General features: G+C 43.3%; 2 protein-coding genes across 5 annotated transcripts in view; both read left to right on the top strand.

Moving 5' to 3' along the window:
- The window catches only part of FAAH2 (fatty acid amide hydrolase 2), a 30517-nt gene extending 28312 nt beyond the window's left edge, over positions 1–2205 (top strand). The window contains exon 11 of the mRNA XM_058196563.1: positions 1072–2205. Within this exon, the coding sequence (XP_058052546.1) occupies positions 1072–1247 (176 nt within the window). The 3' untranslated portion in view covers positions 1248–2205. The remainder of the gene's footprint in view (positions 1–1071) is intronic.
- Positions 2206–2342: 137 nt separating this feature from the next.
- LOC131204922 (interferon lambda receptor 1-like) lies at positions 2343–25575 on the top strand. 4 transcript variants are annotated; one of them, XM_058196568.1, is made up of 7 exons: positions 2343–3981; positions 11145–11268; positions 13163–13347; positions 16584–16747; positions 19046–19202; positions 20194–20327; positions 24090–25575. In XM_058196568.1, exons 1-7 carry the CDS (start codon positions 3975–3977, stop codon positions 24498–24500), a joined length of 1182 nt encoding a protein of 393 aa, XP_058052551.1. In that variant the 5' UTR covers positions 2343–3974; the 3' UTR covers positions 24501–25575. The 4 variants fall into 4 exon arrangements, with proteins under 4 accessions (XP_058052551.1, XP_058052550.1, XP_058052552.1 ...); XM_058196567.1 differs by lacking the exon at positions 2343–3981 and adding an exon at positions 4936–6002; XM_058196569.1 differs by lacking the exons at positions 2343–3981; positions 11145–11268; positions 13163–13347 and adding an exon at positions 4936–6002.
- Positions 25576–27680: the final 2105 nt, after the last annotated feature.

The following is a 27680-nucleotide window of genomic DNA, read 5'->3' as shown; positions in this document are numbered from 1 at the left end:
CTGCCCCATTCACCCCTGGCAGCTCTCCCTCCCTCCCTCCCTCTCTCTCTCCCTCCCTCCCTCTCCCTCTCCGTCTCTCTCTGACTCACTCTCTGTCCGTCTCTCTCTCTGACTCACTCTCTGTCTCGCTGATTCTGTGGCTGACTCACTCTGTCTCTCTCTTTCTGTGTGTGTATGTATGTTGCTTTCTGATTTCCATGTTTTGAACAATTTGAAAACTGCCCAGGGTTGCTAGGAGTTGGGCAACATATAAAATTATTATTACTATGGTTAGTCGCGTAATCCTCCAGGTGGATTGGATTTGACATTTTTATCCACCTGTCAAGTCCTTCCCAAGGCCCTGGGATAGGCAGGTGTGGAAGTGTTAAAGGCATCGTTGCATTATTATTATTTACACCAGGGCAGAATTTGACCCTTTCTAGCAGTGTTGCCCTTTTAGAAGCAGACGTAGATTTCCTCTGGTTTATTCCTTGCATTCTTGCTTGTTGCGGCGAGCGGAGCTGGCAGCAGAGTCAGACAGTGAGGAGTTGGGGTGGAACATGGGCCAGTCCTGGGGGCTGGGGAAAACTCGGACAAGGGCTCTGCATCGGAGGCAGAGAGGGAGGTAGACAGCAGCGAGGCAGACGAACAGCTGGAGCCCATTCCCAGTGTGTGCATGCGCAGAGCTGCCAGAAGACAAGAACAACTCAGAAAGCAGGGTTGACTCAGCAGTAAAGCCACACCTTGGAGGTGATTGGCCCCTCCCATAGGAAACAAAAGAGGTTTTGCCAGCAATTCCTGCCTCCTGCTTGTTAAGGGAGCGTAGGTTCAGAACATTGCTATAGAGAAGTCCAACAATAAGGCTGGAATCTTCCAACTAATTGCATCACACCCTCATGTCTAAAGAACGATCATATGCTTTTCTCCCCTTTAAGGCCCACTCTAATCTCATAATCCCGGAGAATCTCTTTGGAATCCCTTTGGAAGCTTCGCTCACTCTGAAAGATTCCTCTTCAAACGCCTGGTTCTGGTTTTACAGGAAAAAGTGCTCCAAACCTTTGACCTTTCTGTTGTCTCTTTTTTCTCTTTCAGCCATCTTCAACATTCTGGGCTTACCGGTGACGCAGTGTCCTCTTGGCTTGAGCAAGGACGGACTCCCTTTGGGCATCCAAGTGGTGGCAGGACCCCATAAGGACCACTTGACCTTGGCCGTGGCACAATATTTGGAGAAGGCCTTCGGTGGCTGGGTTCCCCCTGGCCAATCCTAACACAAGTTTCCCCCTCCCCCACCCTCTACCCCGGGACCTGGAGACCAAAGAAGAAGAACGCTATCTATCCCCCGTCTGTGAAATCTAGAGCTAGGTGTCTGGGCTTGAGGTCTCTGAAGGGCCGTGTCACTTTTCCTCGACAACCCGAGGGAATAGACATGGGGCCATGATTGTGTCCGCCAGGTTGGGTCGTTTACCCGCAAAGCCGAAGTGGCGGAGGAGTCAACTGGCTCTTCTCTTTGACTTCCTTGCTAGATTTGTGGGAGGAGGAGGAGGAGGAGGAGGAGGAGGAGGAGAATGTCTCAGAGCAAAGGAAGGCTGGGAGCAAATGATGGATGTTGTAAGGCGAACCCTTTTTGCCCTTGGTTGGTAGAGTAGGACTTGGGTGTCCCCTGCTGCTGTTTCCTTTTTGTGGGGGGCTGCTTAGAAAATAATTTTAGACCAAGAGAGATCTTGCATTCCTCCGATAGAAAGAACAAGAGAAACCATGGTTCCCTTCTCGATTTGCACCGAGAAAAAGCCCTGGGACCTTGGCTTTGCTTTACCTCTTCATGGACTTCTACTCAACATGGAGGTCAATGTTGATGACGTCAATGGGAGAAGAACCTTTCAAGCCCAATGAAAGACGTGTTGATGGGCTCAAGAAAACCTCTGGTATAGTCTGATGTTTTCTCAGCGTTTCTGCCTTAGGCACCTCCTCCTCCTCCTTCTTCTGTAGCAATCAGACGAACGTCCATAGAACCAGGAGTCCAAGTCATGCTTTATGTCGGCAAAAGGACTTTATCCTGTTTGATGGTTGATCCTTAACTGTGTTGCACGCACCACTTTTTGGATTGGGGTGCCTGCGGTGGAAAACGGTGGTCCCGCCACTTGATTTTTGTGGGGCCACTAGGGTGAAATATGTATTGCTGTCCTGACAAATCAATATAATGTAATGAATGTATTACCTGACCCTGGAGATCTGTAGTCTTGTTGATTTTTTTTTTAAATTCACTTTGAACCGTTGTTATCTTTCTCTGCACTCTTGGTGTAACAATACATCTGACCTAAAGAAAGAGACCATGCTGGTTTCAAGTTTCAGGGAGGGAAGGGCAGAGCAAATCCAGCTGTGTGCTTTCTTCTGCCCATAGACTAAACCAAGTAGATTTCCTAGCTGTGATACTCTTTTTTTTTTAATTTGAATTTATATCCCGCCCTTCTCCGAAGACTCAGGGCGGCTTACACTGTGTTAAGCAATAGTCTTCATCCATTTGTATATTATATACAAGGTCAACTTTTATTGCCCCCAACAATCTGGGTCCACATTTTACCTACCTTATAAAGGATGGAAGGCTGAGTCAACCTTGGGCCTGGTGGGACTTGAACTTGCAGTAATTGCAGGCAGCTGCTGTTAATAACAGACAGACTTAGTCTGCTGAGCCACCAGAGGCCCTTCATCTGATGCAGAATCCTAAGCCCACGGAGAGATATTGGCAGATAGTTGCTCTTCAACTCTCAGTGTTTCACAGTTGTCCTTGACTTATCAACCGTCCGTTTAGTGAACAAAGTTAGAGCAGCAACTGAAAAAAAAAATTGACTTGACACCAGTTGTCACATGATCGTTCCAGCATTCCTCCATGATCAAAATTCACATCCTTAGCCACAAACATGTATTTATGACAGTTGAAGTATCCCGGGATCATGGGATCACCTTTTGCGATGTTCTGACCATGGGGAAACCAGATCCAATTAACCGCCTTGTTAGCTAACTTAACAACTGCAGTGATCCACTTAACAACGCTGGCAGGAAATGGAGCGACTGTTGTGGCCCGCGGAGCTGGCAGCAGATTCGAACAGTGAGGAGGTTGTGGAGGAACATGGGCCAGTCCTGGAGTCTGGGGAAGGCTCTGACAAGGGCTCTGTGTCAGAGGCAGAGAGGGGGCCAGGGTCCTATGACAGGTATCAACTGCCTTCGGAGTCAGACATCAGTGAGGCAGACGAACAGCTGGAGCCTGTTCCCAGTTGTGCGCATGCGCAGAGTTGCCAGACGAAGGGAACAGCTAAGGAACAAGGGTCAACTTGGGGGGTAAGGCCACAGGTGGATGATGAAGGGCCCCTCCCAGAGGGAATAAAAGGAGCTACAGGGGAGTGGAGTTTGCAGGAGACAATTAGTCTATTTCTGCATTCTTGCCAAATATTGCTGGGGCTGAAAGATATCGGCCTGGCCGCTCTCCAAGCCTGATAAAGGTCAGTATTTGTGAACTATCTTGAAAGACTGTGGGAGAGGAAAGACTTTGCTGGAGAGGAATTCACCGTAAAATTAAAAGGGGTTTATCGGGACAAGGACTCGGCTTTGTGCTGCTGGGGAAGCCTAGGTCAGAACAGTGACGTTCTCTTAACTGTCTTGTTTAGCAATGAAAAGGTTGAGCTCCGTCATAGTTGTAAATTGAACCCGGAACTTCAAAACCTATGCCATTTAATCATGCTTGCCTCCTGAGCCAGACAAGTTTAGTCAGCTCAAGGCCATTGTTCAGACGCCCTACCCTTGGGCACCTACCGTTCAGGAAGTCTGCGATAATTTAAACCCAGACAGCACAAAGGCATGCAAATAGATGACGGAGCCAGGGCGAGGGGGGGGGGGAGTTATTTATTCAGCCAAGTCCACCAGGTGATCAATAGCTTCAGAAGGTCCTCCAAGCTTCAGCCAAGCTTTCTTGAACCAGAAAAGCTTTTCAACGGGACTGTTGAATGGACAGTAGGTTTAATGGTCGTTCAGTCAGGGCTTCTGAGGCTGGTGGGCCTCATCTCCAGAACCTTGCAGACTCGAGGAACCTAGTGAACGTTTTGCTTTAAGCATGAGTTATACCTTAAATATTTGTTTGGAGAAAAGCGGTCTGTTTTAGAAGTTCAAAGCCTCCTTTAAACTCTGAACTAGCAGATTTGAGATTTGGAGTGGGTTTATGTTAGATGAGAATATAACCAGAGATTGGTTTTCCATCCCAAGGATTGGGCTCAGTTCCCCCAAAAAGATGGCCTGTTACATGTTGACTCCTATCTCTATCATCTCTGTCTGTCTGTCTCTATCGTATCTCTCTCTCTCTCTCTCTCTCTCTCTTTATCTATCTATCTTATCTATCTATCTATCTATCTATCTATCTATCTATCTATCTATCTATCTATCTATCGCCTATATCTCTCGCTATCATCTCTCTCTCTCGTATTGCTCATCTATCTATATCTATCTATCTATCTATCTATCTATCTATCTATCTATCTATCTATCTATCTATCTATCTATCGCCTATATCTCTCGCTATCATCTCTCTCTCTCGTATTGCTCATCTATCTATATCTATCTATCTATCTATCTATCTATCTATCTATCTATCTATCTATCTATCTATCTATCGCCTATATCTCTCGCTATCATCTCTCTCTCTCGTATTGCTCATCTATCTATATCTATCTATCTATCTATCTATCTATCTATCTATCTATCTATCTATCTATCTATCTATCGCCTATATCTCTCGCTATCATCTCTCTCGTATTGCTCATCTATCTATCTATCTATCTATCTATCTATCTATCTATCTATCTATCTATCTATCTATCTATCTATCTATCTATCTATCTATCATCTATCTTCATCTCTCCTTCCCCCCCCCATTGGTATAGGGATAGATAGATAGATAGATAGATAGATAGATAGATAGATAGATAGATAGATAGATTGATTGATTGCCGGTGGTCTTCCGGGTGTGCTTCAAGGTGTTGGTTATCACCTTTAAAGCGCTCCATGGCATTGGACCGGGATATTTACGGGACCGCCTGCTGCCGACAGTTACCTCCCATTGTCCGATACGTCCAGTGCGCGCCCACAGGGAGGGTCTTCTTAGGGTGCCGTCGGCTAGTCAGTGTCGGCTGGCGGCCCCCAGGGGAAGGGCATTCTCTGTTGGGGCCCCGGCTTTATGGAATGAGCTGCCGGTGGGACTCTGTCTCCTCCCTGATCTCCGGACCTTTAAGCGCGAGCTCAAGACTTTCTTTTTTCACCAAGCGGGGCTGGCCTGATTGATTTTAGTATGGGGGTTTTAGTGGGTTTTAATAGGGTTTTTACCAAGGTTTTAGTTTTGATAAATTTTAGCTAATATTTTAAGTTACAGCGATTGAATCAGTTTTTTAAATTTGATAGTGTATTTTAAATTTGTTGGGATTTTTGTCGTTTTATTGGCTGTACACCGCCCTGAGTCTTCGGAGAAGGGCGGTATAAAAATACGAATAAATAAATAAATAAATAAAATAGATAGATAGTTTTATAAAGAACATAAAAACTAAGAAACTAAGAAAGACAGGACCTTCCAATTTCCTTTGTAGCAAATACAAATACAATTACACAATTATCATTTGATTTTAAAAAAAGCTCATTCAAAGAAAAAAAATTATTTTCTCTTACCAAAAGTAAGCTCATTCTTTTCTTTTATCCTGCTTTTTCCTAAACAACAAAAGCTGTGCGTTCATACACACACACACACACACACACACACACACACCCTATTTTACGTGCATGTAGGGAAAAAAATTACTAATCCTTAACATAAATCACTGCCATGGGGAGTAACTCCTCTGGAGGAGTTGTTTAGTGCCTTCCGTATTTATTTCTTTTCCTGCTGATGATTTAAAAGTGGAAGCCGGAGATAAAATAAAGTCATACTGAACCGATGGCTGTTGTGCTATGGATTGTATTTTTGCTTCTTTTGGATCTCTCTCTCCAAGAAGGTAAGTCTCTATTTTATTTTTTTCATTTAGCTGGAAAACCTGGCCAGGGTACTTGGAAAAGAATTCCATTCTGTTTTCTTACCACCTTGGTTGAAACTGGTGGTTTTGCTAGTTGCCTAATATGCTGATTTCTCAGTGTTTGGAACTATGCTTCCCTTATTCCACAAACTCTTGTGAATGCAGGAAAAAAGGGTTTATGATTTATTTAATTTATTTATTTAATTTATTTATTTATTTGTCAAGTATGTATTAGATAATATATATAAGTATAAGCGGATGGGATGCGGTGGTTTAGTGGGTAAGACGCTATTGACCAATAAAAATTCTATTATTAGCATTCTAGTTATAACCAAGAGGGACGTGGTGGCTTAGTGGCTAAGACGCTGAGCTTGTCAATCGAAAGGTCGGCAGTTCAGCGGTTCGAATCCCTAGTGCCGTGTAACGGGGTGAGCTCCCGTTACTTCTCCCAGCTTCTGCCAACCGGGCAGTTCGAAAGCACGTAAAAAATGCAAGTAGAAAAATAGGGACCACCTTTGGTGGGAAGGGAACAGCGTTCCGTGCGCCTTTGGTGTTGAGTCATGCTGGCCACATGACCACGGAGACGTCTTCGGACAGCGCTGGCTCTTCAGCTTTGAAACAGAGATGAGCACCGCCCCCTAGAGTCGGGAACGACTAGCACATATGTGCGAGGGGAACCTTTACCTTTATTTATAACCAAAAGCTATATTTCTCTTTTTCCCCCCTCTCCCTTACAATAAAATCGATTTGCGAATGAAGGCAAATATACATTCCTAGGATAATGTTGCAAGATCCAATCAGAGTCAGTTACTGGGACCAGAGATTTATTCTTCAGAGCTTTGGGACTCATGCTGGAACCCATCCTCAGGGAATTTCTGAATAGAACAGAATGGAGGATGAGCCCCATTCTGTTCCAGAATGTGTGCAATGGGATGTATAATATAGTCTGGAAAGGTCCAAAGGCTTGGAAGAATAAACATCTGGTTTATTTATCAAATATATTTGCTGCCCATTTTGCGGCTTAATATTTAAATGTCATCAAGTAGTAGAATAGAATAGAATAGAATAGAATAGAACTTTTTTTATTGGCCAAGTGTGATTGGACACACAAGGAATTTGTCTTGGTGCATATGCTCTCAGTGTACATAAAAGAAAAGATACCTTCATCAAGGTACATTTACAACACAAATGATGGTCAGTATATCAATATAAATCATAAGGATTACCAGCAACAAAGTTACAGTCATACAGTCATAAGTGGAAAGAGATTGGTGATGGGAACGATGAGAAGATTAATAGTAGTGCAGATTTAGTAAATAGTTTGACAGTGTTGAGGGAATTATTTGTTTAGCAGAGTGATGGCCTTCAGGAAAAAAATGTTCTTCTGTCTAGTTGTTCTGGTGTGCAGTGCTCTATAGCGTTGTTTTGAGGGTAGGAGTTGAAACAATTTATGTCCAGGATGTGAGGGATCTGTAAATATTTTCACAGCCCTCTTCTTGATTCGTGCAGTATACAGGTCCTCAATGGAAGGCAGATTGGTAGCAATTATTTTTTCTGCAGTTCTAATTATCCTCTGAAGTCTGTGTCTTTCTTGTTGGGTTGCTGTTGTGTCTTGCCCGCCCTCAGAGCAGCCGGGGCCTTCTTACCTGCTCCCCAACACTGAGGAATGTATGCCTTCCGGCCCAAGTCCTGGCTCCATGCCCCCACAAACTGCAGAAGAAGGAGCATCTCCCTGCCCCAGCCCTGACTCCATGCCCAGGCAAACGGAGCAGCTAGACCCCTCCCCCTCATCCACAGCAGGTGAGCCTGAGGAGGGTTTACTCCCAAGAACAGCTGATTGGAGTGACCCTCGCATCAGAAGATTGGAGAGGCGGAGGCAACAGAGGGAAGGGAGGGGCAGGCCTTAATGAGTGCTGAGTCATGGAGCCACACCCCATGGCCTATATAAAGGAGCTACTTTCTGGCAGTCTCTGAGTCAGGCAAAAGTCAAACTTATCTTGCTGAAGTCACTTACTGGTCTCCTGCCTGCTCTGAGGACTTTGCTAGGACTTTGGGCAGAGCTGCAGAGGCAAGCCTGATTCGGATTTCCCGGACCCAGCCGTCAGCGGAGGAGTGGGACACGACAGTTGCAGAACCGAACCAGACAGTTATAGAGGTGCAAATGACAGACTCAATAATTCCTGTGTAGAACTGAATCAGCAACTCCTTGGGCAGTTTGAGCTTACTGAGTTGGCGCAGAAAGAACATTCTTTGTTGTCGTTTTTTGATGATGTTTTTGATGTTAGCTGTCCATTTTAGATCTTGCAATATGGTAGAACCTAGAAATTTAAAGGTTTCTACTGTTGATACTGTGTTTTCTAGTATTGTGAGAGGTGGAAGTATGGAAGGGTTTCTCCTAAAGTCTACCACCATTTCTACGGTTTTGAGTGTGTTCCGTTCCAGATTGTTTCAGTCGCACCAAGACACTTCCAATTTTACGCGGGAGAAAACCCGAATAACCAAAGATCTACATACAAACACCCGCTGTTGGGTTGCAGAACCGAACCAGACAGTTATAGAGGTGCAAATGACAGACTCAATAATTCCTCTGTAGAACTGAATCACCAGCTCCTTGGGCAGTTTGAGCTTTCTGAGTTGGCGCAGAAAGAATAGTCTTTGTTGTCCTTTTAGGATGATGTTTTTAATAGGAATAGGACTAGGATGTGCTTATAACTCAGCATGGAAGGAGTTGATTTGATAACAGAAAGTCCTACTTTAATCTGGAAGAGAGCAGGTTTTTTTTTTTTAATAACAAGGATTCAGGTTAAAATCTTTAGTCCCTTCTTGCAATATGAAGAGGATCCTGTTTAAGTGTCATGCAGAGAGGGGAAACGGCTACTTTGTCATTTTCTCCTACTTAGAGAAGAGGTGTTTGGGATAATATTAAGAATTATTTTTTCACAAAAATAATAACCATCACACTAAACATTTTCCTTAGTTGCTGAATCAGACTTTTATCCCTAGGTTTGCATAATATACCGAGTCAAAAAACTAACTGAAGAGGTTTCACAGTACCATAAGCCGGAAATAACGAATCAAGGGTAAAACTAAGCAAGGGTTGCATGTTCTATGAATACAGATGCAAGATCTTTACCTGGCCTGGGTAGAATAGAATAGAATAGAATAGAATAGAATAGAATAGAATAGAATAGAATAGAATAGAATAGAATAGAAGAATAGAATAGAATAGAATTTTTTTGTTAGCCAAGTGTGATTGGACACACAAGGAATTTGTCTTGGTGCATATACTCTCAGTGTACATAAAAGAAAAAAATATGTTCATCAAGAACACAAACGCACAAATATATATGCACCCACACACAAACACACGCATACACACACATCCAGACTAAAGTGCTTTAGCTTTTAGACTAAATCAGCGGTTCTCAACCTGTGGGTCGCGACCCCGTTGGGGGTTGAATGACGATTTGCCAGGGGTTGCCTAAGACCATCGGAAATATGGGAAATATACTTGCGAGTTGAAGAATCGCGCTCCAATGGTTGACTCCACAAGCCAGCTGCAGGCTCTTCAAGTCGCTAGCTGAATTCGGCTTCAGGCGCGATGAATTAAAAAAGAAATCTTTGCTCTGATGTCTCCCTCTCAAGCCAGCTGCAATCACTCCCAATCATTAGCCTAATCTGGCTTCAGGCGCGATAAACTTAATAGGGGAGGAGTCTCCACTTTAATGCCTCCGTCCTCAAGGCAATCGCAAGCAGTTCAGATCGCTAGCCAACACGGCTTCAGGCGCGATAAATTCAAAACAAAAATAATTTTACGGTTGGGTCGCCACATCGTGGGGAATTGTATTAAAGGGGTCGCAGCATTATAAAGGTTGAGAACCACTCGACTAAATAGATATAGATACATACGCAAATATATATGCACATACAGAATAGAATAGAATAGAATAGAATAGAATAGAATAGAATATTCGAATAGAATAGAATAGAATATTCGAATAGAATAGAATAGAATAGAATAGAATAGAATAGAATAGAATAGAATAGAATAGAATTTTTTTATTGGCCAAGTGTGATTGGACACACAAGGAATTTGTTTTTGGTACATATGCTCTCAGTGTACATAGAAGAAAAGATACGTCCATCAAGAATCATAAGGTACTTAATGATAGTCATAGGGTACAAATAAGCAATCAGGAAACAATCAATATCAATATAAATCATAAGGATACAAGCAACAAGATTACAGTCATACAGTCATAAGTGGAAGGAGATGGGTGACGGGAACGATGAGAAGATTAATAGTTGCAGATTTAGTAAATAGTTTGACAGTGTTGAGGGAAATTATTAAGAGTGTTGTGAGAACCTTAAAGAATGTTGGCAGTGTTGTTGAGGAGGGAATTCCTATGCAGGCTACTAAAAGAATTTCAGGACCATGTATGGACTCCAGATTGAATGTTCCTCAGGGTTTTTCCACTAGCTCTCCCCTAATGCTCTTCAGAGAGACTGAGCTACAGTTACTCTTATCCCCAGCAATGTGACCAGAGGTTGTGCTTCATAAGAGTGATGGAATTTGTAGTCCAACATTCTGGGGAGAGCCAGGAGAGACTATTAGTAGCATCTCTTCAAAGTCTAAAGCAGGAGCTTCTTGTCCTAATTTTTGCTGATGTAAAAACTTGATCTCAGGGTCTGCATAGGAAGGAGATGTTTTTTCTCTAGACCAGGGGTCTCCAACCTTGGCAACTTTAAGACTGGGGACTTCAACTCCCAGAATTCCTCAGCCGGCAAAGCACAGCTGGCTGAGGAAGTCTGGGAAGTCCACAAGTCTTAAAGTTGCCGAGGTTGGAGACCCCTGTTCTAGACTGCATGGAGCAGTAATGAAAATTCAAAACATAATTCCCAAATGATCACGTAAAGTCATTTTATTACACTTTTATGTTGGGGGTCCCAACTTCCGCTGGCAACATATCCAAAATTCAATATTCACATGCAACAAATTAAAGATAGCAGATGTTTCAAATGTTGTGTCATGAATTCCTTGGGTTTTTCTACATGAAAACAGCAAATGGGCTGGAGAATTTTTCTTTTTCCAGAGGCCTCAATTCATTTCTCTTTCATTCTAAGGGAATCTGCTTCTTCCACCATGGAATGTCAGGCTAATTTCGGAGAACTTTTATCCTCGCTTAACATGGCAGCCAAGCCCAAATATTTCAGACAGTATTCAGTATGAAGTGGAGAGGAGAAACAGGTATAGAGTTCTCTCTCTCTCTGTGTGTGTGTTTGTCTCTTTTTCAGCAGTGGAGAATTGTGTCACTCCAGATGTACTTGATCTATCAAATCATTTTCCATGACTTTGTTGGCCATTTTGGATGAGTTTGGTAGACGCTAAAGTCCAGCAATAGCTCACGGATAGCAGCTTTTTCATCCTTGTTGTTGTTGTTAGTTGCAAAGTCGTGTCCGAAACATCGCAACCCTATGGACAACTTTCCTCCAGGCCTTCCTGTCCTCTACCATTCCCCGGAGACCATTTAAGCTCAGGCTGATTGTTTCAGTGACTCCATCCAGCCACCTCATTTTCTGTTGTCCCCTTCTTCTTTTGCCCTCAATCTTTCCCAGCATTAGGCTCTTCTCCAGTGAGTCCTTCCTTCTCATTAGGTGGCCGAAGTATCTGAGTTTCCTTTTCAGGATCTGGCCTTCTAAAGAGCAGTCAGGGTTGATCTCCTCTAGGACTGACTGGTTGGATCGCCTTGCAGTTCAAGGGACTTGGCAGGAATCTTCTCCAGCACCCTAGTTTATAGGCCTCAATTCTTTGACACTCAGCTTTCCTTACTTTTCCCTACTTTTCCCCCTTACTTTGTGTAAACATTTTAAACACCTTTCTGTAAAACAATGGTCCCATCAGCTCAATTCAGTCAATTGGGCATGCTTAAGAATTGAATGAAAGAAATTGATGAGCCTCTTTGTTATGTCAATAGCAGATGAATGAAATTGACACATCTCTTTTTGGATCTCTGTAAAGCAGATAAATGCTTGTGTTTTTGTTTGGCAGCTTTAGTGTCTACATCAGGGGTAGTCAACCTTTTTATACCTACCACCCACTTATGTATCTCTGTTAGTTGTAAAATTTTCTAACCGCCCACCGTTTCCACAGTTGTTGTGACTCCAGCCCCCGAACCTGGCCCCATGCCTGAAAGTGACTCAGTAAGTGAGGGGGAAGGGACGGTAAGGCTTATCTTGGGAGCACCGATTCCTGTGGTTCGGCTCCAGGAGCCAGAACCAGACCAGTTGGAGGACGTAATGAGGCCGTCATCCCCTGATTCCTCCCTTCCCCAGGCTACGCCTTCAGACCCAGCTGATAATAATAATCAAGCTTGGTTTGACCCGCGCTTCAGAAGATTAGAGAGGCGGCGTCATCCAAAGGAAGGGTGGGGCAGGAGCCTCACCCCACAGGATATATAAGGAGCTTTGGGACTGCTCTCACTCCACAGGAAGCAAAAGTTTAGCCGAACCATTTCAAAAAAAGCTGAAAGTCTTGCTTCGTGAGTCATTTGTTTGAACTTTGGCAGGCAGCTGCGATTTCTCTGCCAGGACTGATAAGAGCTGTGAATCCACTGGCTGAAGGCCAGCTCGTGGGTCTGAAGTGGGGAAGGAGACAGGACAACAGTAATGGTGATTTATAAAGTAGGGAAGTAACTTTACTTTATAAAATTTATAAGGCAGAGTTACAGCAAGTTAAAGCATATAATAATAATTACTTACCGTTTAGTTTCACTTACGTAACGTGAACTAAACTGTATGCGCAGGCGATACAAATAGTATATTTTCAGAAATTTAAATTGTCATGGGGAATTTTATGAAAACCTAATGAAAATGTTTTTAAATAATGCTATGAGAATTTTTTAAAAAGTCAGTTAAATTAAAAAAAAAGGAAAGTGCTTCAGTATCGGACAAAACCCCTACCACCCACCATGAAAGCTGGAACGCCCACTAGTGGGCGGTAGGGACCAGGTTGACTACCACTGGTCTACATAATCTTTAACTCCTTCTATGCCATCCTCCATCCAAATGCAAAACTGGCCTCTTTAAAGTTGTTTTTTAAAAAAAGACAGAAATCTCATTGCATTTTTACGTCCTCCTTCTAGTAACCAAACTTTTCCTAAGTGGATCAAAAAGGCATCGTGTAAGGGAAATAATAAAAATGAGACTCAGAGCTGCCAGCTTCACCTGCCACAACTTTTCAGCATTTACCATGCCAGGGTGCGAGCCCGAGACGGATCCATGCTTTCCAAATGGACCAGGTCAAATGAGTTGCAACCCTACAAACACAGTAAGGAATCTCTTTTACTTGAGGACTGAAATAAAAAAAAATAGAAGAGATTGAAAAGAAAGTATATGAAGGCACAAATATGTAAAGGAGGGGAAAGATAAGATATATGAATATTCATAGGTCACATCCATCCAACATGCTTAAGGTGGCTATGGGAAGGCTGGAGTAGGCAAAGATAGAATCAGGAAGCCTGGGATCAAAGAGGTCTATTACAATAAAATTACTCAGAGGTCAAGCCAGGGGTGAAATGCTACTGGTTTGCTACGGTTTCGGCGAACCGGTATTGATAAAAACTACCAGTTAGGGTGAACCGGTAGTAAAAAGTAAAAAAAAAAAAAAGGTTCTGACGATCACAGTTGTGCCATGCGATCATCAGAACCTTTTTTTTGTTTTACTTTTTAAAAGCATTTTTTTACTACTATTTCCGGCAAATAGGTAGTAAAAAATGGTTTAAAAAGTAAAAAAAAACTTGGCTACACCCACCCAGACACATGACCCCCACCAAGCCATGCCCACCAAGCCATGCCCACCAAGCCACACCCACAGAACTGGTAGAAAAAATATTTGCATTTTACCACTGGGTCAAGCATGTCTCAAAAGAAAAATCAGTAGATACCCAGGTGGCAGAGAGAGACAGAGCTAACATGTTTCCCCAAAAATAAGACCCGGTCTTATTGTCAACCCTGGTGCCATTTTGGAATGTCTTCAGGTTTGCCCCAGCGAGGCTGGATAGCGCTGTGGGAAAGGGAAGGGGGGCATAGAGATAGTTGGGGGGAACTTGTAGCCAAAACAACATTCTTTCTTTTGGGAATCAAGGACATTCTCACCAGCACCTGGAGGGGCATGGACGAGAGCCATCCAGATTTTGGAGGGTGACCTGATTGGGGCATATGATGGTTTATGTAGTAGGGGGAAGAACTTTCTGTTTTGAATTGGGTGGGGAAAACCCAGGGAGATGTCAGGTTTTCACCAGCTGTGCCAATATGACATGCTTAATAATTCTATACTTTGAGGAAGCCTGTGGCCTTGGAATTTTGATTTCAAAATTCGGGCTGTTACTTATTTTCTTTTCTACCCCAAAATAAGCACTACGGGTTATTTTCGGGGTAGGTCTTATTTTTGGGGAAACGTGATACTATTTTGCTAATGCTATCTATATGGTTTGAGTTCTGCAGTTGTTGGTATTCTGGTTTTCTGGAACCTGTAATAAAAACCAGTTTATCAAGAGTTTTTATCTTTGAATTTCTGCCTTCTAGAAATCTGGGTGAAGCCTGACAAATTATTTAAGTAACTAGTTCCTGGGTGTGTGCAATACACCGAAACCTAAACTAACAGAAATGGGTTAGGTTGGTACAATTCGTTGAGTCACAAAAAAGCTTTCCCCACATTAACCATAGCTAACTAATCAAGCTGTACAAGCATGGAGGTTCAGCTGCTAGATCTTTCACTGCCTAGTTAAGCAGCTTGTGGAAACACAATGGGGAAAGTTGTTTTGGGAGATTTCTAATTACCATATTTTTCGAAGTATAAGACGCTCCTGTCTATAAGACGCACCTACCTTTTTTGGTGAGGAAAACAAGAAAAAGAAATCTGCCTCTGCCTCCCAGCAATTTTTCCCTCGTTGCAGCAAACAGCAAACAGCCTGCTTTACTTTCATTTTCGTTTTCAGCATCGCTTGATTAGCACAAGCTCCCAGCAATTTACCTCCTTGCAGCAAGCAGCAGAGGCCCGCGCAGCAATAGGCCATGGCAATCCCTGCAGCCTGAAACAGCTGAGAGTCGGGAGGCCTGATCCAACTGACAATCAACTTGTGCTAATCAGGCTGTGCTGAAGCTGAAATGGGCTGTTTCTTCTTGCTGCTTGCTGCAAGGAGGTAAATTGGAGGGAGGCAGAGGCCAAAGGGTGGAGGCCAGTGGGTGGACAGGGCTACATTCGATGTATAAGATGCACCTAAATTTTCACCCCCTTTTAGGGGGGGAAAAGGTGTGTCTTATACTCTGAAAAATACGGTAGTCTATTCAGCTCTTTCTCTTAGGAAACTGTTGTAGTGAAGGGGAACATGATGCAAACCAAAGGAAGTTTTTATTCATTCTTCATTTAAATTACATTGTCAACTCGAAAAGCATCCCTGGCTTGCTCTTGAATTGCCATAGGCAAGGGGGATTGGGAAAACAACTTCGCAGCTGCATCAAAACAAAAGCACATTCCAACTGATAAGCTGAGGTCATCTCCACGGAAACCCACATAGGCCAGAGGGGAGTGATCTCTACAACCCTCATTGCTTTAATGTGACTGATGACACACTTTGGGGGAGAGGGGGGAAACAGGGTCAGAGCTGGGACGTAAATTAAGTGAGGTCAGAGTTTGGTCCCTGCTGACATGAAGCTCCTAATAAATAACTGGATTTCTTTTGAAATCTGGCATGAGGCTTGGAACCCTGACATACATGCTCTACAGACAATTAACTCTGGTCTTCCTCTTAGTTTGAGTTGGACAGATGTGACTACCATCAACCGGTCTTAGATTTCTTATCTCCTGCAATCTCAGTTCTAGTCGAGTCTTCCCTCCCACTCTACTTTTTCAAACCCAGACACATTTAATGCAGGGGTGAAATGCTCCCGATTTGGACCGGATCGCCCAATCTGGTAGCGATGGTGGCGGGTGGTTCGGAGACCCGGTAGCAAAAAAAAAAAAAAGGGCCTCTGTGGCTCAGACTGGTAAGACAGTCTGTTATTAACAGCAGCTGCTTGCAATTACTGCAGGTTCAAGCCCCACCAGGCCCAAGGTTGACTCAGCCTTCCATCCTTTATAAGGTAGGTAAAATGAGGACCCAGATTGTTGGGGGCAATAAGCTGACTTTGTATATAATATACAAATGGATGAAGACTATTGCTTGACATAGTGTAAGCCGCCCTGAGTCTTCGGAGAAGGGCGGGATATAAATGCAAATTTAAAAAAAAATTGCTCCCCCTCCCCCAATGCCCAGTTGAGCCGCGCGATCATCAGAGGTTTTTTGTTTCGTTTTTTACTTTTAAAAGCATTTTTTCTTTGGTTGAAAAAATGCTTTTAAAAGTTAAAAAAAGGCTTTGATGATCGTGTGGCTCAGCTGGGATCGTCAGAGCCTTTTAAAAGCATTTTTTCTACAACCTCTTCAGCCACTTGTCTTCGAAAGATAGTGATGGATGAAAATAAATCATGCTAACTGCATCTTTCTATATCTTCTTCCTGTTTCACAGCTGTCATTGGTCCCCTCGTTCTTTCTCTGGCTACAGCAGAAGATACTCTTAGTGTGTCGATTTCTTTGCCTCCAACTCCACTGAAGAAAAAGGACTTTTCTATGATCTTTTCTCTCTTGCAAGTCCTGCTCACCCTCCGGGGAGAAGATGGAGACACCCAAAGAGTAAGAGTGCGTTAAGATACAGTACCCCAAATCAAAACCATGTGGAGTTGTGCTTGGACTATTGTCTCCGTTGCTTTGAGTTGACATCTCTTTGGCTCACAAGCAATGAAGATGCTGAGTTATTTTATTGATTGATTGATGATTAGGGGATCGGAAGCTACAACAAACGACGAACGGTTGCAGGAACTGGGCACGGCTAGTCTAGGGAAGAGAAGGACCAGGGGAGACAGGATAGCAGTCTTCCAATATTTGAGGGGCTGCCACAGAGAGGAGGGGATCAAACTATTTTCCAGAGCACCCGAAGGCCAGACAAGGAATAATGGATGGAAGCTGAACAAGGAAAGATTCAACCTGGAAATAAGGAGAAATTTTCTGACAGTGAGAACAATCAATCCATGGAGCAGAAGTTGCCTTCGGAAGTTGTGGGAGCTTCATCCCTGGAAGCTTTCAAGAAGAGACTGGACTGCTATCTGTCAGCAATGGGATAGGGTCTCCTCCTTGGGCAGGGGGTTGGACTAGATGACCTACAAGGTCCCTCCCAACTCTGTTAATCTGTTAATTTATTCTTTAGATATTTAAACTGCCTCTCCTCCAAAAGCCCAATCTAGCATTCCTTCCTCAAGTTTGTCCCTGGAGTGACAACCCGCTAGGGCAGAATGAGCCAACATATAGCAATTGACCCTAAATCACTCTCTAAACTTTGTGGATCCAGGAGGACTTGAAGTGGTCCTCTGCAGTCTTGGTCCAACATGAACCATGCTTTCCAGTTCTTGGGACTTTTTAGTTTATGAGATTAACATTCTGAACCACTGTTCCTTGATCTGGTTCCTTCTTGGTGTGTTTTAATAAAAAACCCATCAACTTTTTTTTTAAATTTACATTTATATCCCGCCCTTCTCCGAAGACTCAGGGCAGCTTACAGTGTGTAAGGCAATAGTCTCATTCTATTTGTATATTTACAAAGTCAACTTATTGCCCCCCCAACAATCTGGGTCCTCATTTTATCTACCTTATAAAGGATGGAAGGCTGAGTCAACCTTGGGCCTGGTGGGATTCGAGCCTGCAGTAATTGCAGGCTGCTGTGTTTTAATAACAGGCTATCTTACAGCCTGAGCCACCACGGCCCTTTTTACCTTTAACTTTTTACCAATATGTTGGCTAAAAACAATGTCAATTGCAAATCAGCCTATCTAAGCACTCCTTAATCAAAGAATGCTTAAATCACGCATTAAAGTCAACCAACCTCATTGTACATATGTTGTGCACTGACAATAGAATAGAAAAGAATAGAATTTTTTTATTGGCCAAGTGTGATTGGACACACAAGGAATTTGTCTTAGTGCATATGCTCTCAGTGTACATAAAAAGAAAGGATACCTTCATCAAGGTACAATACTTACAACACTTAATGATAGTCATAGGGTACAAATTTAACACTTAATGATACAACACTTAATGATAGTCATAGGCTACAAATAAGCAATCAGGAAACAATCAATATCAGTATAAATCGTAAGGATACAAGCAACAAAGTTACAGTCATAAGTGGGAGGAGATGGGTGATGGGAATGATGAGAAGATTAATAGTAGTGCAGATTTAGTAAATAATTTGACAGTGTTGAGGGAATTATTTGTTTAGCAGAGTGATGGCATTCAGGAAAAACTGTTCTTGTGTCTAGTTCTTCTGCTATGCAGTGCTCTATAGCTAGGGTCTCCAACCTTGGTCCCTTTAAGACTTGTGGACTTCAACTCCCAGAGTCCCTCAGCTAGCAAAGCTGGCTGAGGAACTCTGGGAGTTGAAGTTCACAAGCCTTAAAGGGACCAAGGTTGGAGACCCCTGCTCTATAGCGTTGTTTTGAGGGTAGGAGTTGAAACAATTATGTCAAGGATCTGTAAATATTTTCACAGCCCTCTTTTTGATTCATGCAGTATACAGGTCCTCCATGGAAGGCAGGTTGGTAGCCATTGTTTTTTCTGCAGTTCTAATTATCCTCTGAAGTCTGTGTCTGTCTTGTTGGGTTGCAGAACCAAACCAGACAGTTATGGAGGTGCAGATGACAGACTCAATCATTCCTCTGTAGAACTGGATCAGCAGCTCCTTGGACTTTATTCTATGGACTGACAATTGAGAACTTCAGAGTTAGTTTTTCTTTGACATTACCATGCTGTATATTCAATAAACAGTGAGGGGAATGATCCTGGACTTTTATTTGGATTCTTAAACTGGATATTGACACTAGAAGTAGTGTCGATCTCTTGTTGAATGGTATTTCTAAATGTGGATGTCTGTGTTGACAGGTTTATTTCCCCAAGAGGGCTAAGGAACCCACAATGAGTTTGGAGAACACCTTTGACAACATGAAGCCAAATGCCAACTATTGTGTTGAAGCGGAAGTGGTCAGCCATTCAGCCAAGAAGGCTACACAATGTATCCTAACGCCAGGAAGTTCACCAAGTAAGAATGCTTGAGGGTCTCTTCCTGAATTCTCTTCCTCAAGCCCAAACCAGTTGGGGAGGGGAATAAATTATGGACTCTTGTTTGAAAAATGCAACTCGTGTGCTTTGAGATAGATTCCCATCGTTCAGATCCATCCCGTTATCCTATTAGGACGGATCTTTCCTTTTGAACTTGATTGCGACATTTGAAATGAGTGGTTTGTCACTTGCACCCTCAAAGTTCCTGGCCTATGAAAGACTGGGACACAAGTTAGTAACAACAATAAAATCATGTAAATGTAACTTGGGGTGAAATGCTACCGGTTCAGACCAGTTCTCCCGAACTGGTAGTAAAAAAATGCAACCGGTACTTCTGACGATCCGCTGGGCGACCATCAGCTGTGACGTGCAATTTATATTAGCTGGAATCGTCGGATTTCCTGCTTTCTAGCTAATCTAAATCATGTGGCACAGCGGATTCCCCCCCTCGCTGTCCTACTTACCTTTGCAGACTCGGAAGGCTTTGAAATGTTCCTTTTTTAGCACTGCATGGACGTGCCCCAGATGCTCATGTACGCTCAAAGCACGCGCTTGGTAGCAGACTCACAGAACCGGTAGCAGACTTCAGAGGATTTCACCGCTGATGTAACTACCCCTAAAGTGTTCTCCAAATAAAGAGTAGATGGTTGGTGGTGAAGCTCCAAGAATTACTGGTGGAAGGGCATGGTGCAGATGGCCTAGAGATATTTTTTTTTTGGGGGGGAAAGCTCCTTGTCCTCAATTTTGGGATAAGACACTATAGAGCAGGGGTGTCCAAACTTGGTCCCTTTAAGACTTGTGGACTTCAACTCCCAGAGTTCCTCAGCCAGCTTTGCTGGCTGAGGGACTCTGGGAGTTGAAGTCCACAAGTCTTAAAGGGACCAAGTTTGGACACCCCTGCTATAGAGATATAGCTTTTCTTCTCAACCTTCTTCAACCCAATCCATTCCCTTGTTTTCTCCCTTTTTCAGGTAACTACTGGAGTATTTTTGTTGTTGCCGTTGTGGCACTGTTCGGGGTCATCATGTTGTCTCTGATTGGGATAGCTTTCCTTAAATCCTACCTCTACACAGGTTCTAAAGGAGTGGACATCCCCAAGTCACTGGTGAGTGAAAGTTGATTGTTTTGTTCAATCTAAGCATCAACAGCAATAGCACCTAGACTTATATACCGTTTCACAGTGATTGACAGCCCTCTCTAAGCGGTTTACAGAATCATCCTATTGCCCCCCAACAATCTGGGTCCTCATTTTACTGACCTTGGAAGGATGGAAGGCTGAGTCAATCTTGAGCCGCTCAGAATTGAACAGCTGGCAATAGAGTTAGCCTGCAAGACTGCATTCTAACTGTTGTGGCCAGTGGCCAGTGGAGCTGGCAGTAGACTCGAACAGTGAGGAGGTTGGAGAGGAACATGGGCCAGTCCTGGAGTCTGAGGAAGGCTCCAACGAGCGCTCTGCATCAGAGGCAGAGAGGGGGCCAGGGCCGTCCGACAGTTATCAGCTATCTTTGGAGTCGGAGATAAGTGGGGCTGAAGAACAGCTGGAGCCTGTTCCCAATGTGTGCATGCGCAGAGCTGTCAGGAGAAGGGAACAATTAAGGAACAGAGGTCGACTCGGGAGGAAAAGCACAAGAGGGCGCTGAGTGGCCCCTCCCGTAGGAAATAAATAGGAGTGAATGGGAAGTGGTGTTTGCAGGTGACAATTAGCTCACTGTTGTGAAGATTTGTTTATCTGAGAGACTCCTTGCCAAGTATGTCCTTGTACAGCATTGCGCCTGGAACCTGTCAGCCCGGCAACTCTGCAAAGACTAATAAGATCTGTGTTTGCAATTTACCCTTGGAAGACTGTTTGCCGGGACGTTGCTGGATATGAATGCTAGGAATTCACATTAGCCAAATAAAAAGGGGTTTTTTTTCAGGACAAGGAGTCTGTTTCGTGATTTGGAGAACACTAACCACTCCACCACCATGGCCCTTTCAACCAATGAGAACCCTATAGGAAGTGCCTGCATGACAGTTGGCCTCTTATATTTTTTCCTACCGGTGCTGTGGGTGTGGCTTGGTGGGTGTGGCTTGGTGGTGGTGGGGGTCATGTGACTGGGTGGGTGTGGTCAACTTTTTTTTTTACTTTTTAAAGCATTTTTTACTATCTATTCGCCCAAACCAGTAGTAAAAAAAATGCTTTTAAAAAGTAAAAAAAAAAAAAAAAGGTTCCGATGATTACAGTTGTGCCGTGCAATCGTCGGAACCTTTTAAAAAACTTTTTAAAGCATTTTTGTTACTACCGGTTCAGGCGAATAGGTAGTAAAAAAAATGCTTTAAAAAAGTTTTTTTAAAAAAAGGTTCTGATGATTACGCGGCACAGCTGTGATCGTCAGAATCTCTTTTTTTTTACTTTTTAAAGCATTTTTTTTTACTACTGGTTCACCCGAACCTGCAGTTTTTATCACTACCTGTTTGCCCGAACTGGAGCAAACCGGTAGCATTTCATCCCTAGTCAGGGGTCTCCAACCTTGGCAACTTTAAGACTTGAGGAATTCTGGGAGTTGAAGTCCACAAGTCTTAAAGTCCCCAAGGTTGGAGACCCCTGGTATAATAATAATAATAATAATAATAATAATAATAATAATAATAATAATAATAATAATAATAATAATAATAATAATAATGTTTTAATAATGTTTTAATTTGTATACCGCCCTTCTCCCGAAGGACTCAGGGCGGTGAACAGACAAGTAAAATACAAAACAGAAATATACATCATAATTAAAACAACCCTTAAAAAACTAACTCAAATATGCCAAAAAATTTAAAATAACATTACACCCCATACAAATTACAACAATTTAAAACCCACAATTAAAATTTAAAAATTTAAGAATCAGGCCAGTCCAGCCATATGAAATAAATAGGTTTTAAGTTCGCGTCGAAAGGTCCTAAGGTCAGGTAGTTGTCGAAGCCCGAGGGGAAGCTCGTTCCACAGGGTAGGAGCCCCCCACAGAGAAGGCCCTCCCCCTGGGGGCCGCCAGTCGACATTGTTCGGCTGACGGCACCCTGAGGAGTCCCTCTCTGTGGGAACGCACCGGACGCTGGGAGATAGAGGCCGGCAGTAGGCGGTCCCGTAAGTAACCCGGTCCTAAGCCATGGAGCGTAAGTAATTCTCAACGTAACCCATTCGTTTCATGACAATCGAAGTTGCAATGGCCTCAGAAAACATGACTTACAATCATTGCCCAACCCTCACAGTCATGTGATTGCAATTTGGGTGCTTGGAAACCAGCTCAAATTTACAATGGTGGTTGTAGCATCTTGTGGTCATATATAGTCACCATTTGTGACTTCTGGCTTCACACGTCTTGGCTTTCGACAAGTAAAATCAAGGAGGAAGCAGGATTCTCTTAATGACCACAATTTTAATGGTTGTGAAATTGAGTCCAGTTATGTGATGACTTACTTAATTATCACATCACTTAACAACTGAAATTCCGGTCCTAATCATGACTGTTAGTCAAGGACTACCTGTATATCTATAGCATAGCATAGCATAGAATTCTTTATTGGCCAAGTGTGATTGGACACACATGGAATTTGGTTCATATGCTCTCAGTGTGCCTGAGTGCTCTCAGGGCCGGTTTAGCTCAGGCTGGTAAGGCCTGTTATTAAGAACACAAAGCCTGCAATTACTGCAGGTTCGAGCCCGGCCCAAGGTTGACTCAGCCTTCCATCCTTTATAAGGTAGGTAAAATGAGGACCCAGATTGTTGGGGGGGCAATAAGTTGACTTTGTAAAAATATACAAATAGAATGAGACTATTGCCTTATACACTGTAAGCCGCCCTGAGTCTTCGGAGAAGGGCGGGGTATAAATGTAAACAAAAAAAAAAAGTGTACATAAAAAGAAAAGTTACATTTGTCAAGAATCATAAGGAGCAACACTTAATGATAGTCATAGGGTACAAATAAGCAATCAAATCATATTAGGAAACAGTCAATATAAATCGTAAGGATACAAACAACAAGGTTACAATTATACAGTCATAAGTGGGAGGAGAAAGGTGATAGGATCGATGAGAAGAATAATAGTAGTGCAGACTTAGTGAATAGTTTGACAGTGTTTTTATTTATTTATTTGTCAAACACAAGAGTATATATAAGTATGAGCATGAAATAACCATACGAATTGGATACAATCAAAGAGAACATTAGGACAGGAATGGTAGGCACGCTGATTATTTGTTTATTTGTTTAGCAGAGGGCCTCTGTGGCTCAAACTGGTAAGACAGTCTGTTATTAATACAGCTGTCTGCAATTACTGCAGGTTCTAGTCCCACCAGGCCCAAGGTTGACTCAGCCTTCCATCCTTTATAAGGTAGGTAAAATGAGGACCCAGATTGTTGGGGGCAATAAGTTGACTTTGTATATAAATATACAAATAGGATGAAGACTATTGCTAACATAGTGTAAGCCGCCCTGAGTCTTCGGAGAAGGGCGGGATATAAATGCAAATAAAATAATAATAAAAAAAAGAGTGATGGCGTTTGGGAAAAAACTGGCCTTGTGTCTAATTGTTCTGGTGTGCAGTGCCCTATAGCGTCGTTTTGAGGGTAGGAGTTGAAACAGTTTATGTCCAGGATGCGAGGGGTCTGTCAATATTTTCACTGCCCTCTTTTTGACTCATGCAATATACAGATCCTCAACGGAAGGCAGCTTGGTAGCTATTGTTTTTTCTGCAGTTCTAATTATCCTCTGAAGTCTGTGTTTGTCTTAAAGAAGGACTTTAAATGAAATCATTAAAGTCCAGCCAGCTCTATTTGGTAGCAAGTTGCTTTGTAGACCCTCTAATTGACTGCTGATCCATCTGTCTGTTGCAGATATTTCTACACAAGTTTCCTGTTTCAAGATCCGTCTTTCATTTAGAAGATGGCCCCAGCATTTCTCTGTTTGTGGTGGACTGGCCCCATAATCATAGCTCTCCAACAGAACAAAAAAATTGCCAGAAAGATTTCACACCAGGTAGTTGCAGGGCCCAGAGCGTAAGTCTCTACTGCAACAATGGCTTTGTCCAAGGCAACCGAAGCAACAAAGATGTCATCTTTTCATTCTTCCCCCTTGAGGACTCTTGCTCAATAACGGGACTGGTGAGAGATGAAGAGCCGAGAGATAAAAGCTGTAGAACTGCTCCTGAGCACCTGGAATCTTCAGACATACAAATGCTCCGATTCAATCCAAGCGCTTGTGATACCCATGGAACATTACAACACCTATCCAGGAGCTACCACTGAAGGGGTTAAAACATAGCTTGCACACGAAGAACCCAGTGTTGTGACCCAGGCCCAAGTAGTTATTACCAGATACAATCAGCCCTAAACAAACGTATTTTATTAGAACAGTTGAGAATTATTTCATTCTCAGCTTAGTCCGAATTAAGTCCAAAACAAAGTCCTTCAGAAAAAGTCCTTCAGCCTTATCACCAACTTTTATCTTCTCTGGCAAAGGCTTTTCTTGGCAAGAACCCCATGAAGTTCAGAAACAGGAGATGCTGACAAGAAACAATTGTAGCAACGTTGCTTTCCTATAAAGAACCCAAGAGTCGTTGCTGCTCTTTTAAGCCTTATGGCCAATCATCTCCTGGCTTTACTCCTAAGTCATCTTTTTTGCTTTAGCTGCTCTTGCCTTCTGGCAGCTCTTTGCATGCGCGCACTAGGAACAGGCTCCTCCTGTTCCTCTGCGTCTCTGCTGTCTGTCTCTGGAGGCTCCGAATTCGAAAGCACGTAAAAAATGCAAGTAGAAAAATAGGAACCACCTTTGGTGGGAAGGTAACAGCGTTCTGTGTGCCTTTGGCATTTAGTCATGCTGGCTATAGGACACGGAATTGTCATCAGACAGCACTGGCTCTTTGGCTTTGAAATGATGAGCACCGCCCCCTAGAATTGGGAACGACTAGCACATATGTGCGAGCGGAACCTTTCCCTTTACTTAAGTTTTATTTAAACAATTACTTCAATGTCTTTACGCCTTTGGATAATGCTGTATCTCAAAATATATAGTTGTTTATGATGTCAACTGAGAGAGGCTGGAGAAATCTGTTGTGGGTAAGACATAAACAGTCTTGGTTGAAAGGCAATGGCAAAAAAAGAGATTTCAAGACTCATTGGGATACCTGTATGGCAGCAAAAGGGAATACATCCACTGGAATTTGAGAGTAATGGGGCTAATAAACCAAGAAGCTTTGGTTTCCTCTGCCCATCAGACCGATGATTATGGGCACTAGCTTGGGGAAGGTTCCTGTCTGAAGTTGAGTGGGGTCAGAGCTCAGTAGCATGGGGATTTTTCCTACAGCTTGGCCAGCATAAAGCTTGACATACAGCCTGGGGTGCTATTCAGCAGGTTCTGACAGGTTCTGGAGAACCGGTAGCAGAAATTTTGAGTAGTTTGGAGAACCGGCAAATACTATCTCTGGCTGGCCCCAGGAGTGGCGTGGGAATGGAGGTTTTGCAATATCCTTCCCCCTGGAGTGGGGAGGGATTATAGATTTGCAGTGTTCTTCCCCTGGAGTGGGGTAGGAATAGGGATTTTGCAGTATCCTTTCCCTGCCTTGCCCACCACGACCACAGAACTGGTAGTAAAAAAAATTGAATTCCACCACTGCATACAGCATATGGCTTGGCATGTAGCTTGGATCCCCGGTGGTGCAGTGGTTAGAATGCAGCTGTCCAAGTAACAGACCCGTAGCAGACAAAACTCTGAAGCAGGTAGATTCCTCAAAGAATAAGTTTATTGGATATGTCATATTGGCACAGGCTGAGGAAAACCGACTCTGATTATTCCCGCCGTTTTCATATGTTCAGAAATGTGTGCAATAGAGAACTGTGATGATTTCCCCGCTATCCCCTATAACTATGAGTTTGGGGCACACACACACACACCCCTTTATAGATTGATGATGCTTTGTCTTCAAAGCTACATTAGGATTGTGTTCGATAAAGTGAGATCTAAACAAATGTATTGCGTGTTTAACGGGTGTTTGCTGGTTGAGGAGGAACATGGAAAACCGTACTTCCATATCCCTGCCCTTGGACCAGTGGTGGGTTTCAAATTTTTTTAGTCTCAGTTCTGTGGGTGTGGCTTGGTGGGTGTGGCATGGCTTGGTGGGCGTGGCTTGGTGGGCATGGCAGGGGAAGGATACTGTAAAATTCCCATTTCCTCCCCATCAGCTGGGAATCAGGAGGCAGAGACTAGATGGGGGCAGGGCCAGTCAGAATTTTTACTACCGGTTCTCCGAACTACTCAAAATTTCCGCTACCGGTTCTCCAGAACTGGTCAGAACCTGCTGAAACCCACCTCTGCCTTGGACAGCTTTCGTTGATGCCCCGTTTTGCCTTGAACTAGCCATAGTGGTAAGACTTGATTAAATACTTTTAATCTGAAGATGCCTGACATCCAGTTAAAAAAGGAACAAATTGAAGACAGGTCAGAGATGGATGTGATTATGGGCAAGGGAACTCAAGCAACAATAAGGTACTCCAGCACACCAGGTCAAGATGGATGAGGATTTGAGATCATCTGTCATTCTCCACTTCTCGCAGATGAGCCACAGATGCACATCTAGAGGGAAAATGAGTCTTTCGACACTGAGGATGACAAATGAGTTTCAAAAGAACTTCCATAACTTTTCTGAACAAGTTCATGGAAGCCTTCGTCTAGTTTCCTGCAATCAGGAACACTACAGAAAACAAACCCTGCCTAGGGAGGAGGAGGAGGAGGAAGAAAAAGGAGAGGAGGAGGAGGAGGAGGAGGAGGAGGAGGAGGAGGAGGAGGAGGAAGAGGAAGAGGAGGAGGAGGAGGAGGAGGAGGAGGAGAAGGTGGTGGTGGTGGAGGGTGGAGAAGGAGGAGGAGGAGGAGGAGAAGAAGAAGAAGAAGAAGAAGAAGAAGAAGAAGAAGAAGAAGAAGAAGAAGAAGGGGAAGGGGAAGGGAAAGGGGAGAGGGAGGAGGAGGAGGAGGAAGAAGAAGTGGAAGAGGAGAAGGAGGAGGAGGTGGAAAAAGAAGAGAAGACGAAGATGAAGATGATGAAGAAGAAGAAGAAGGAGAAGGAGAAGAAGGAGAAGAAGAAGAAGAAGAAGAAAGGTACCACAGCTGAACTTTGAGGCAGATGTTAGGAGTTCAACTACCAAATGAAGCAGAGTTGGATTCCTATATGAAGAAATAGAGTTGTATGGTCTTCTAAAGAGACCCCACCCCGTTAAGCGATTAGATCCAAGATCTAATGATCAAGTCCCACTGTGGGAAACAAGAAATGGCAAATGCTACTTTTGGATCATCCAGCCACAGTAGGGATCTTCCAATATTGTTTATTTTTAATCACACATTTTGGAAACACATACACACTCACTCACTCTAATTAGACATAGGGTGTCAGTCACAAAAGATCAGTACCACAGGCTAAGTAGCATTTCAGAAAGATT

The sequence above is a fragment of the Ahaetulla prasina genome, chromosome 11 (genome assembly GCF_028640845.1).
Source record: "Ahaetulla prasina isolate Xishuangbanna chromosome 11, ASM2864084v1, whole genome shotgun sequence".
NCBI lineage: Eukaryota > Metazoa > Chordata > Lepidosauria > Squamata > Colubridae > Ahaetulla > Ahaetulla prasina.
The sequence above is the reverse complement of the archived record's forward strand: the minus strand, read 5'-3'. Positions and strand labels throughout refer to the sequence as shown.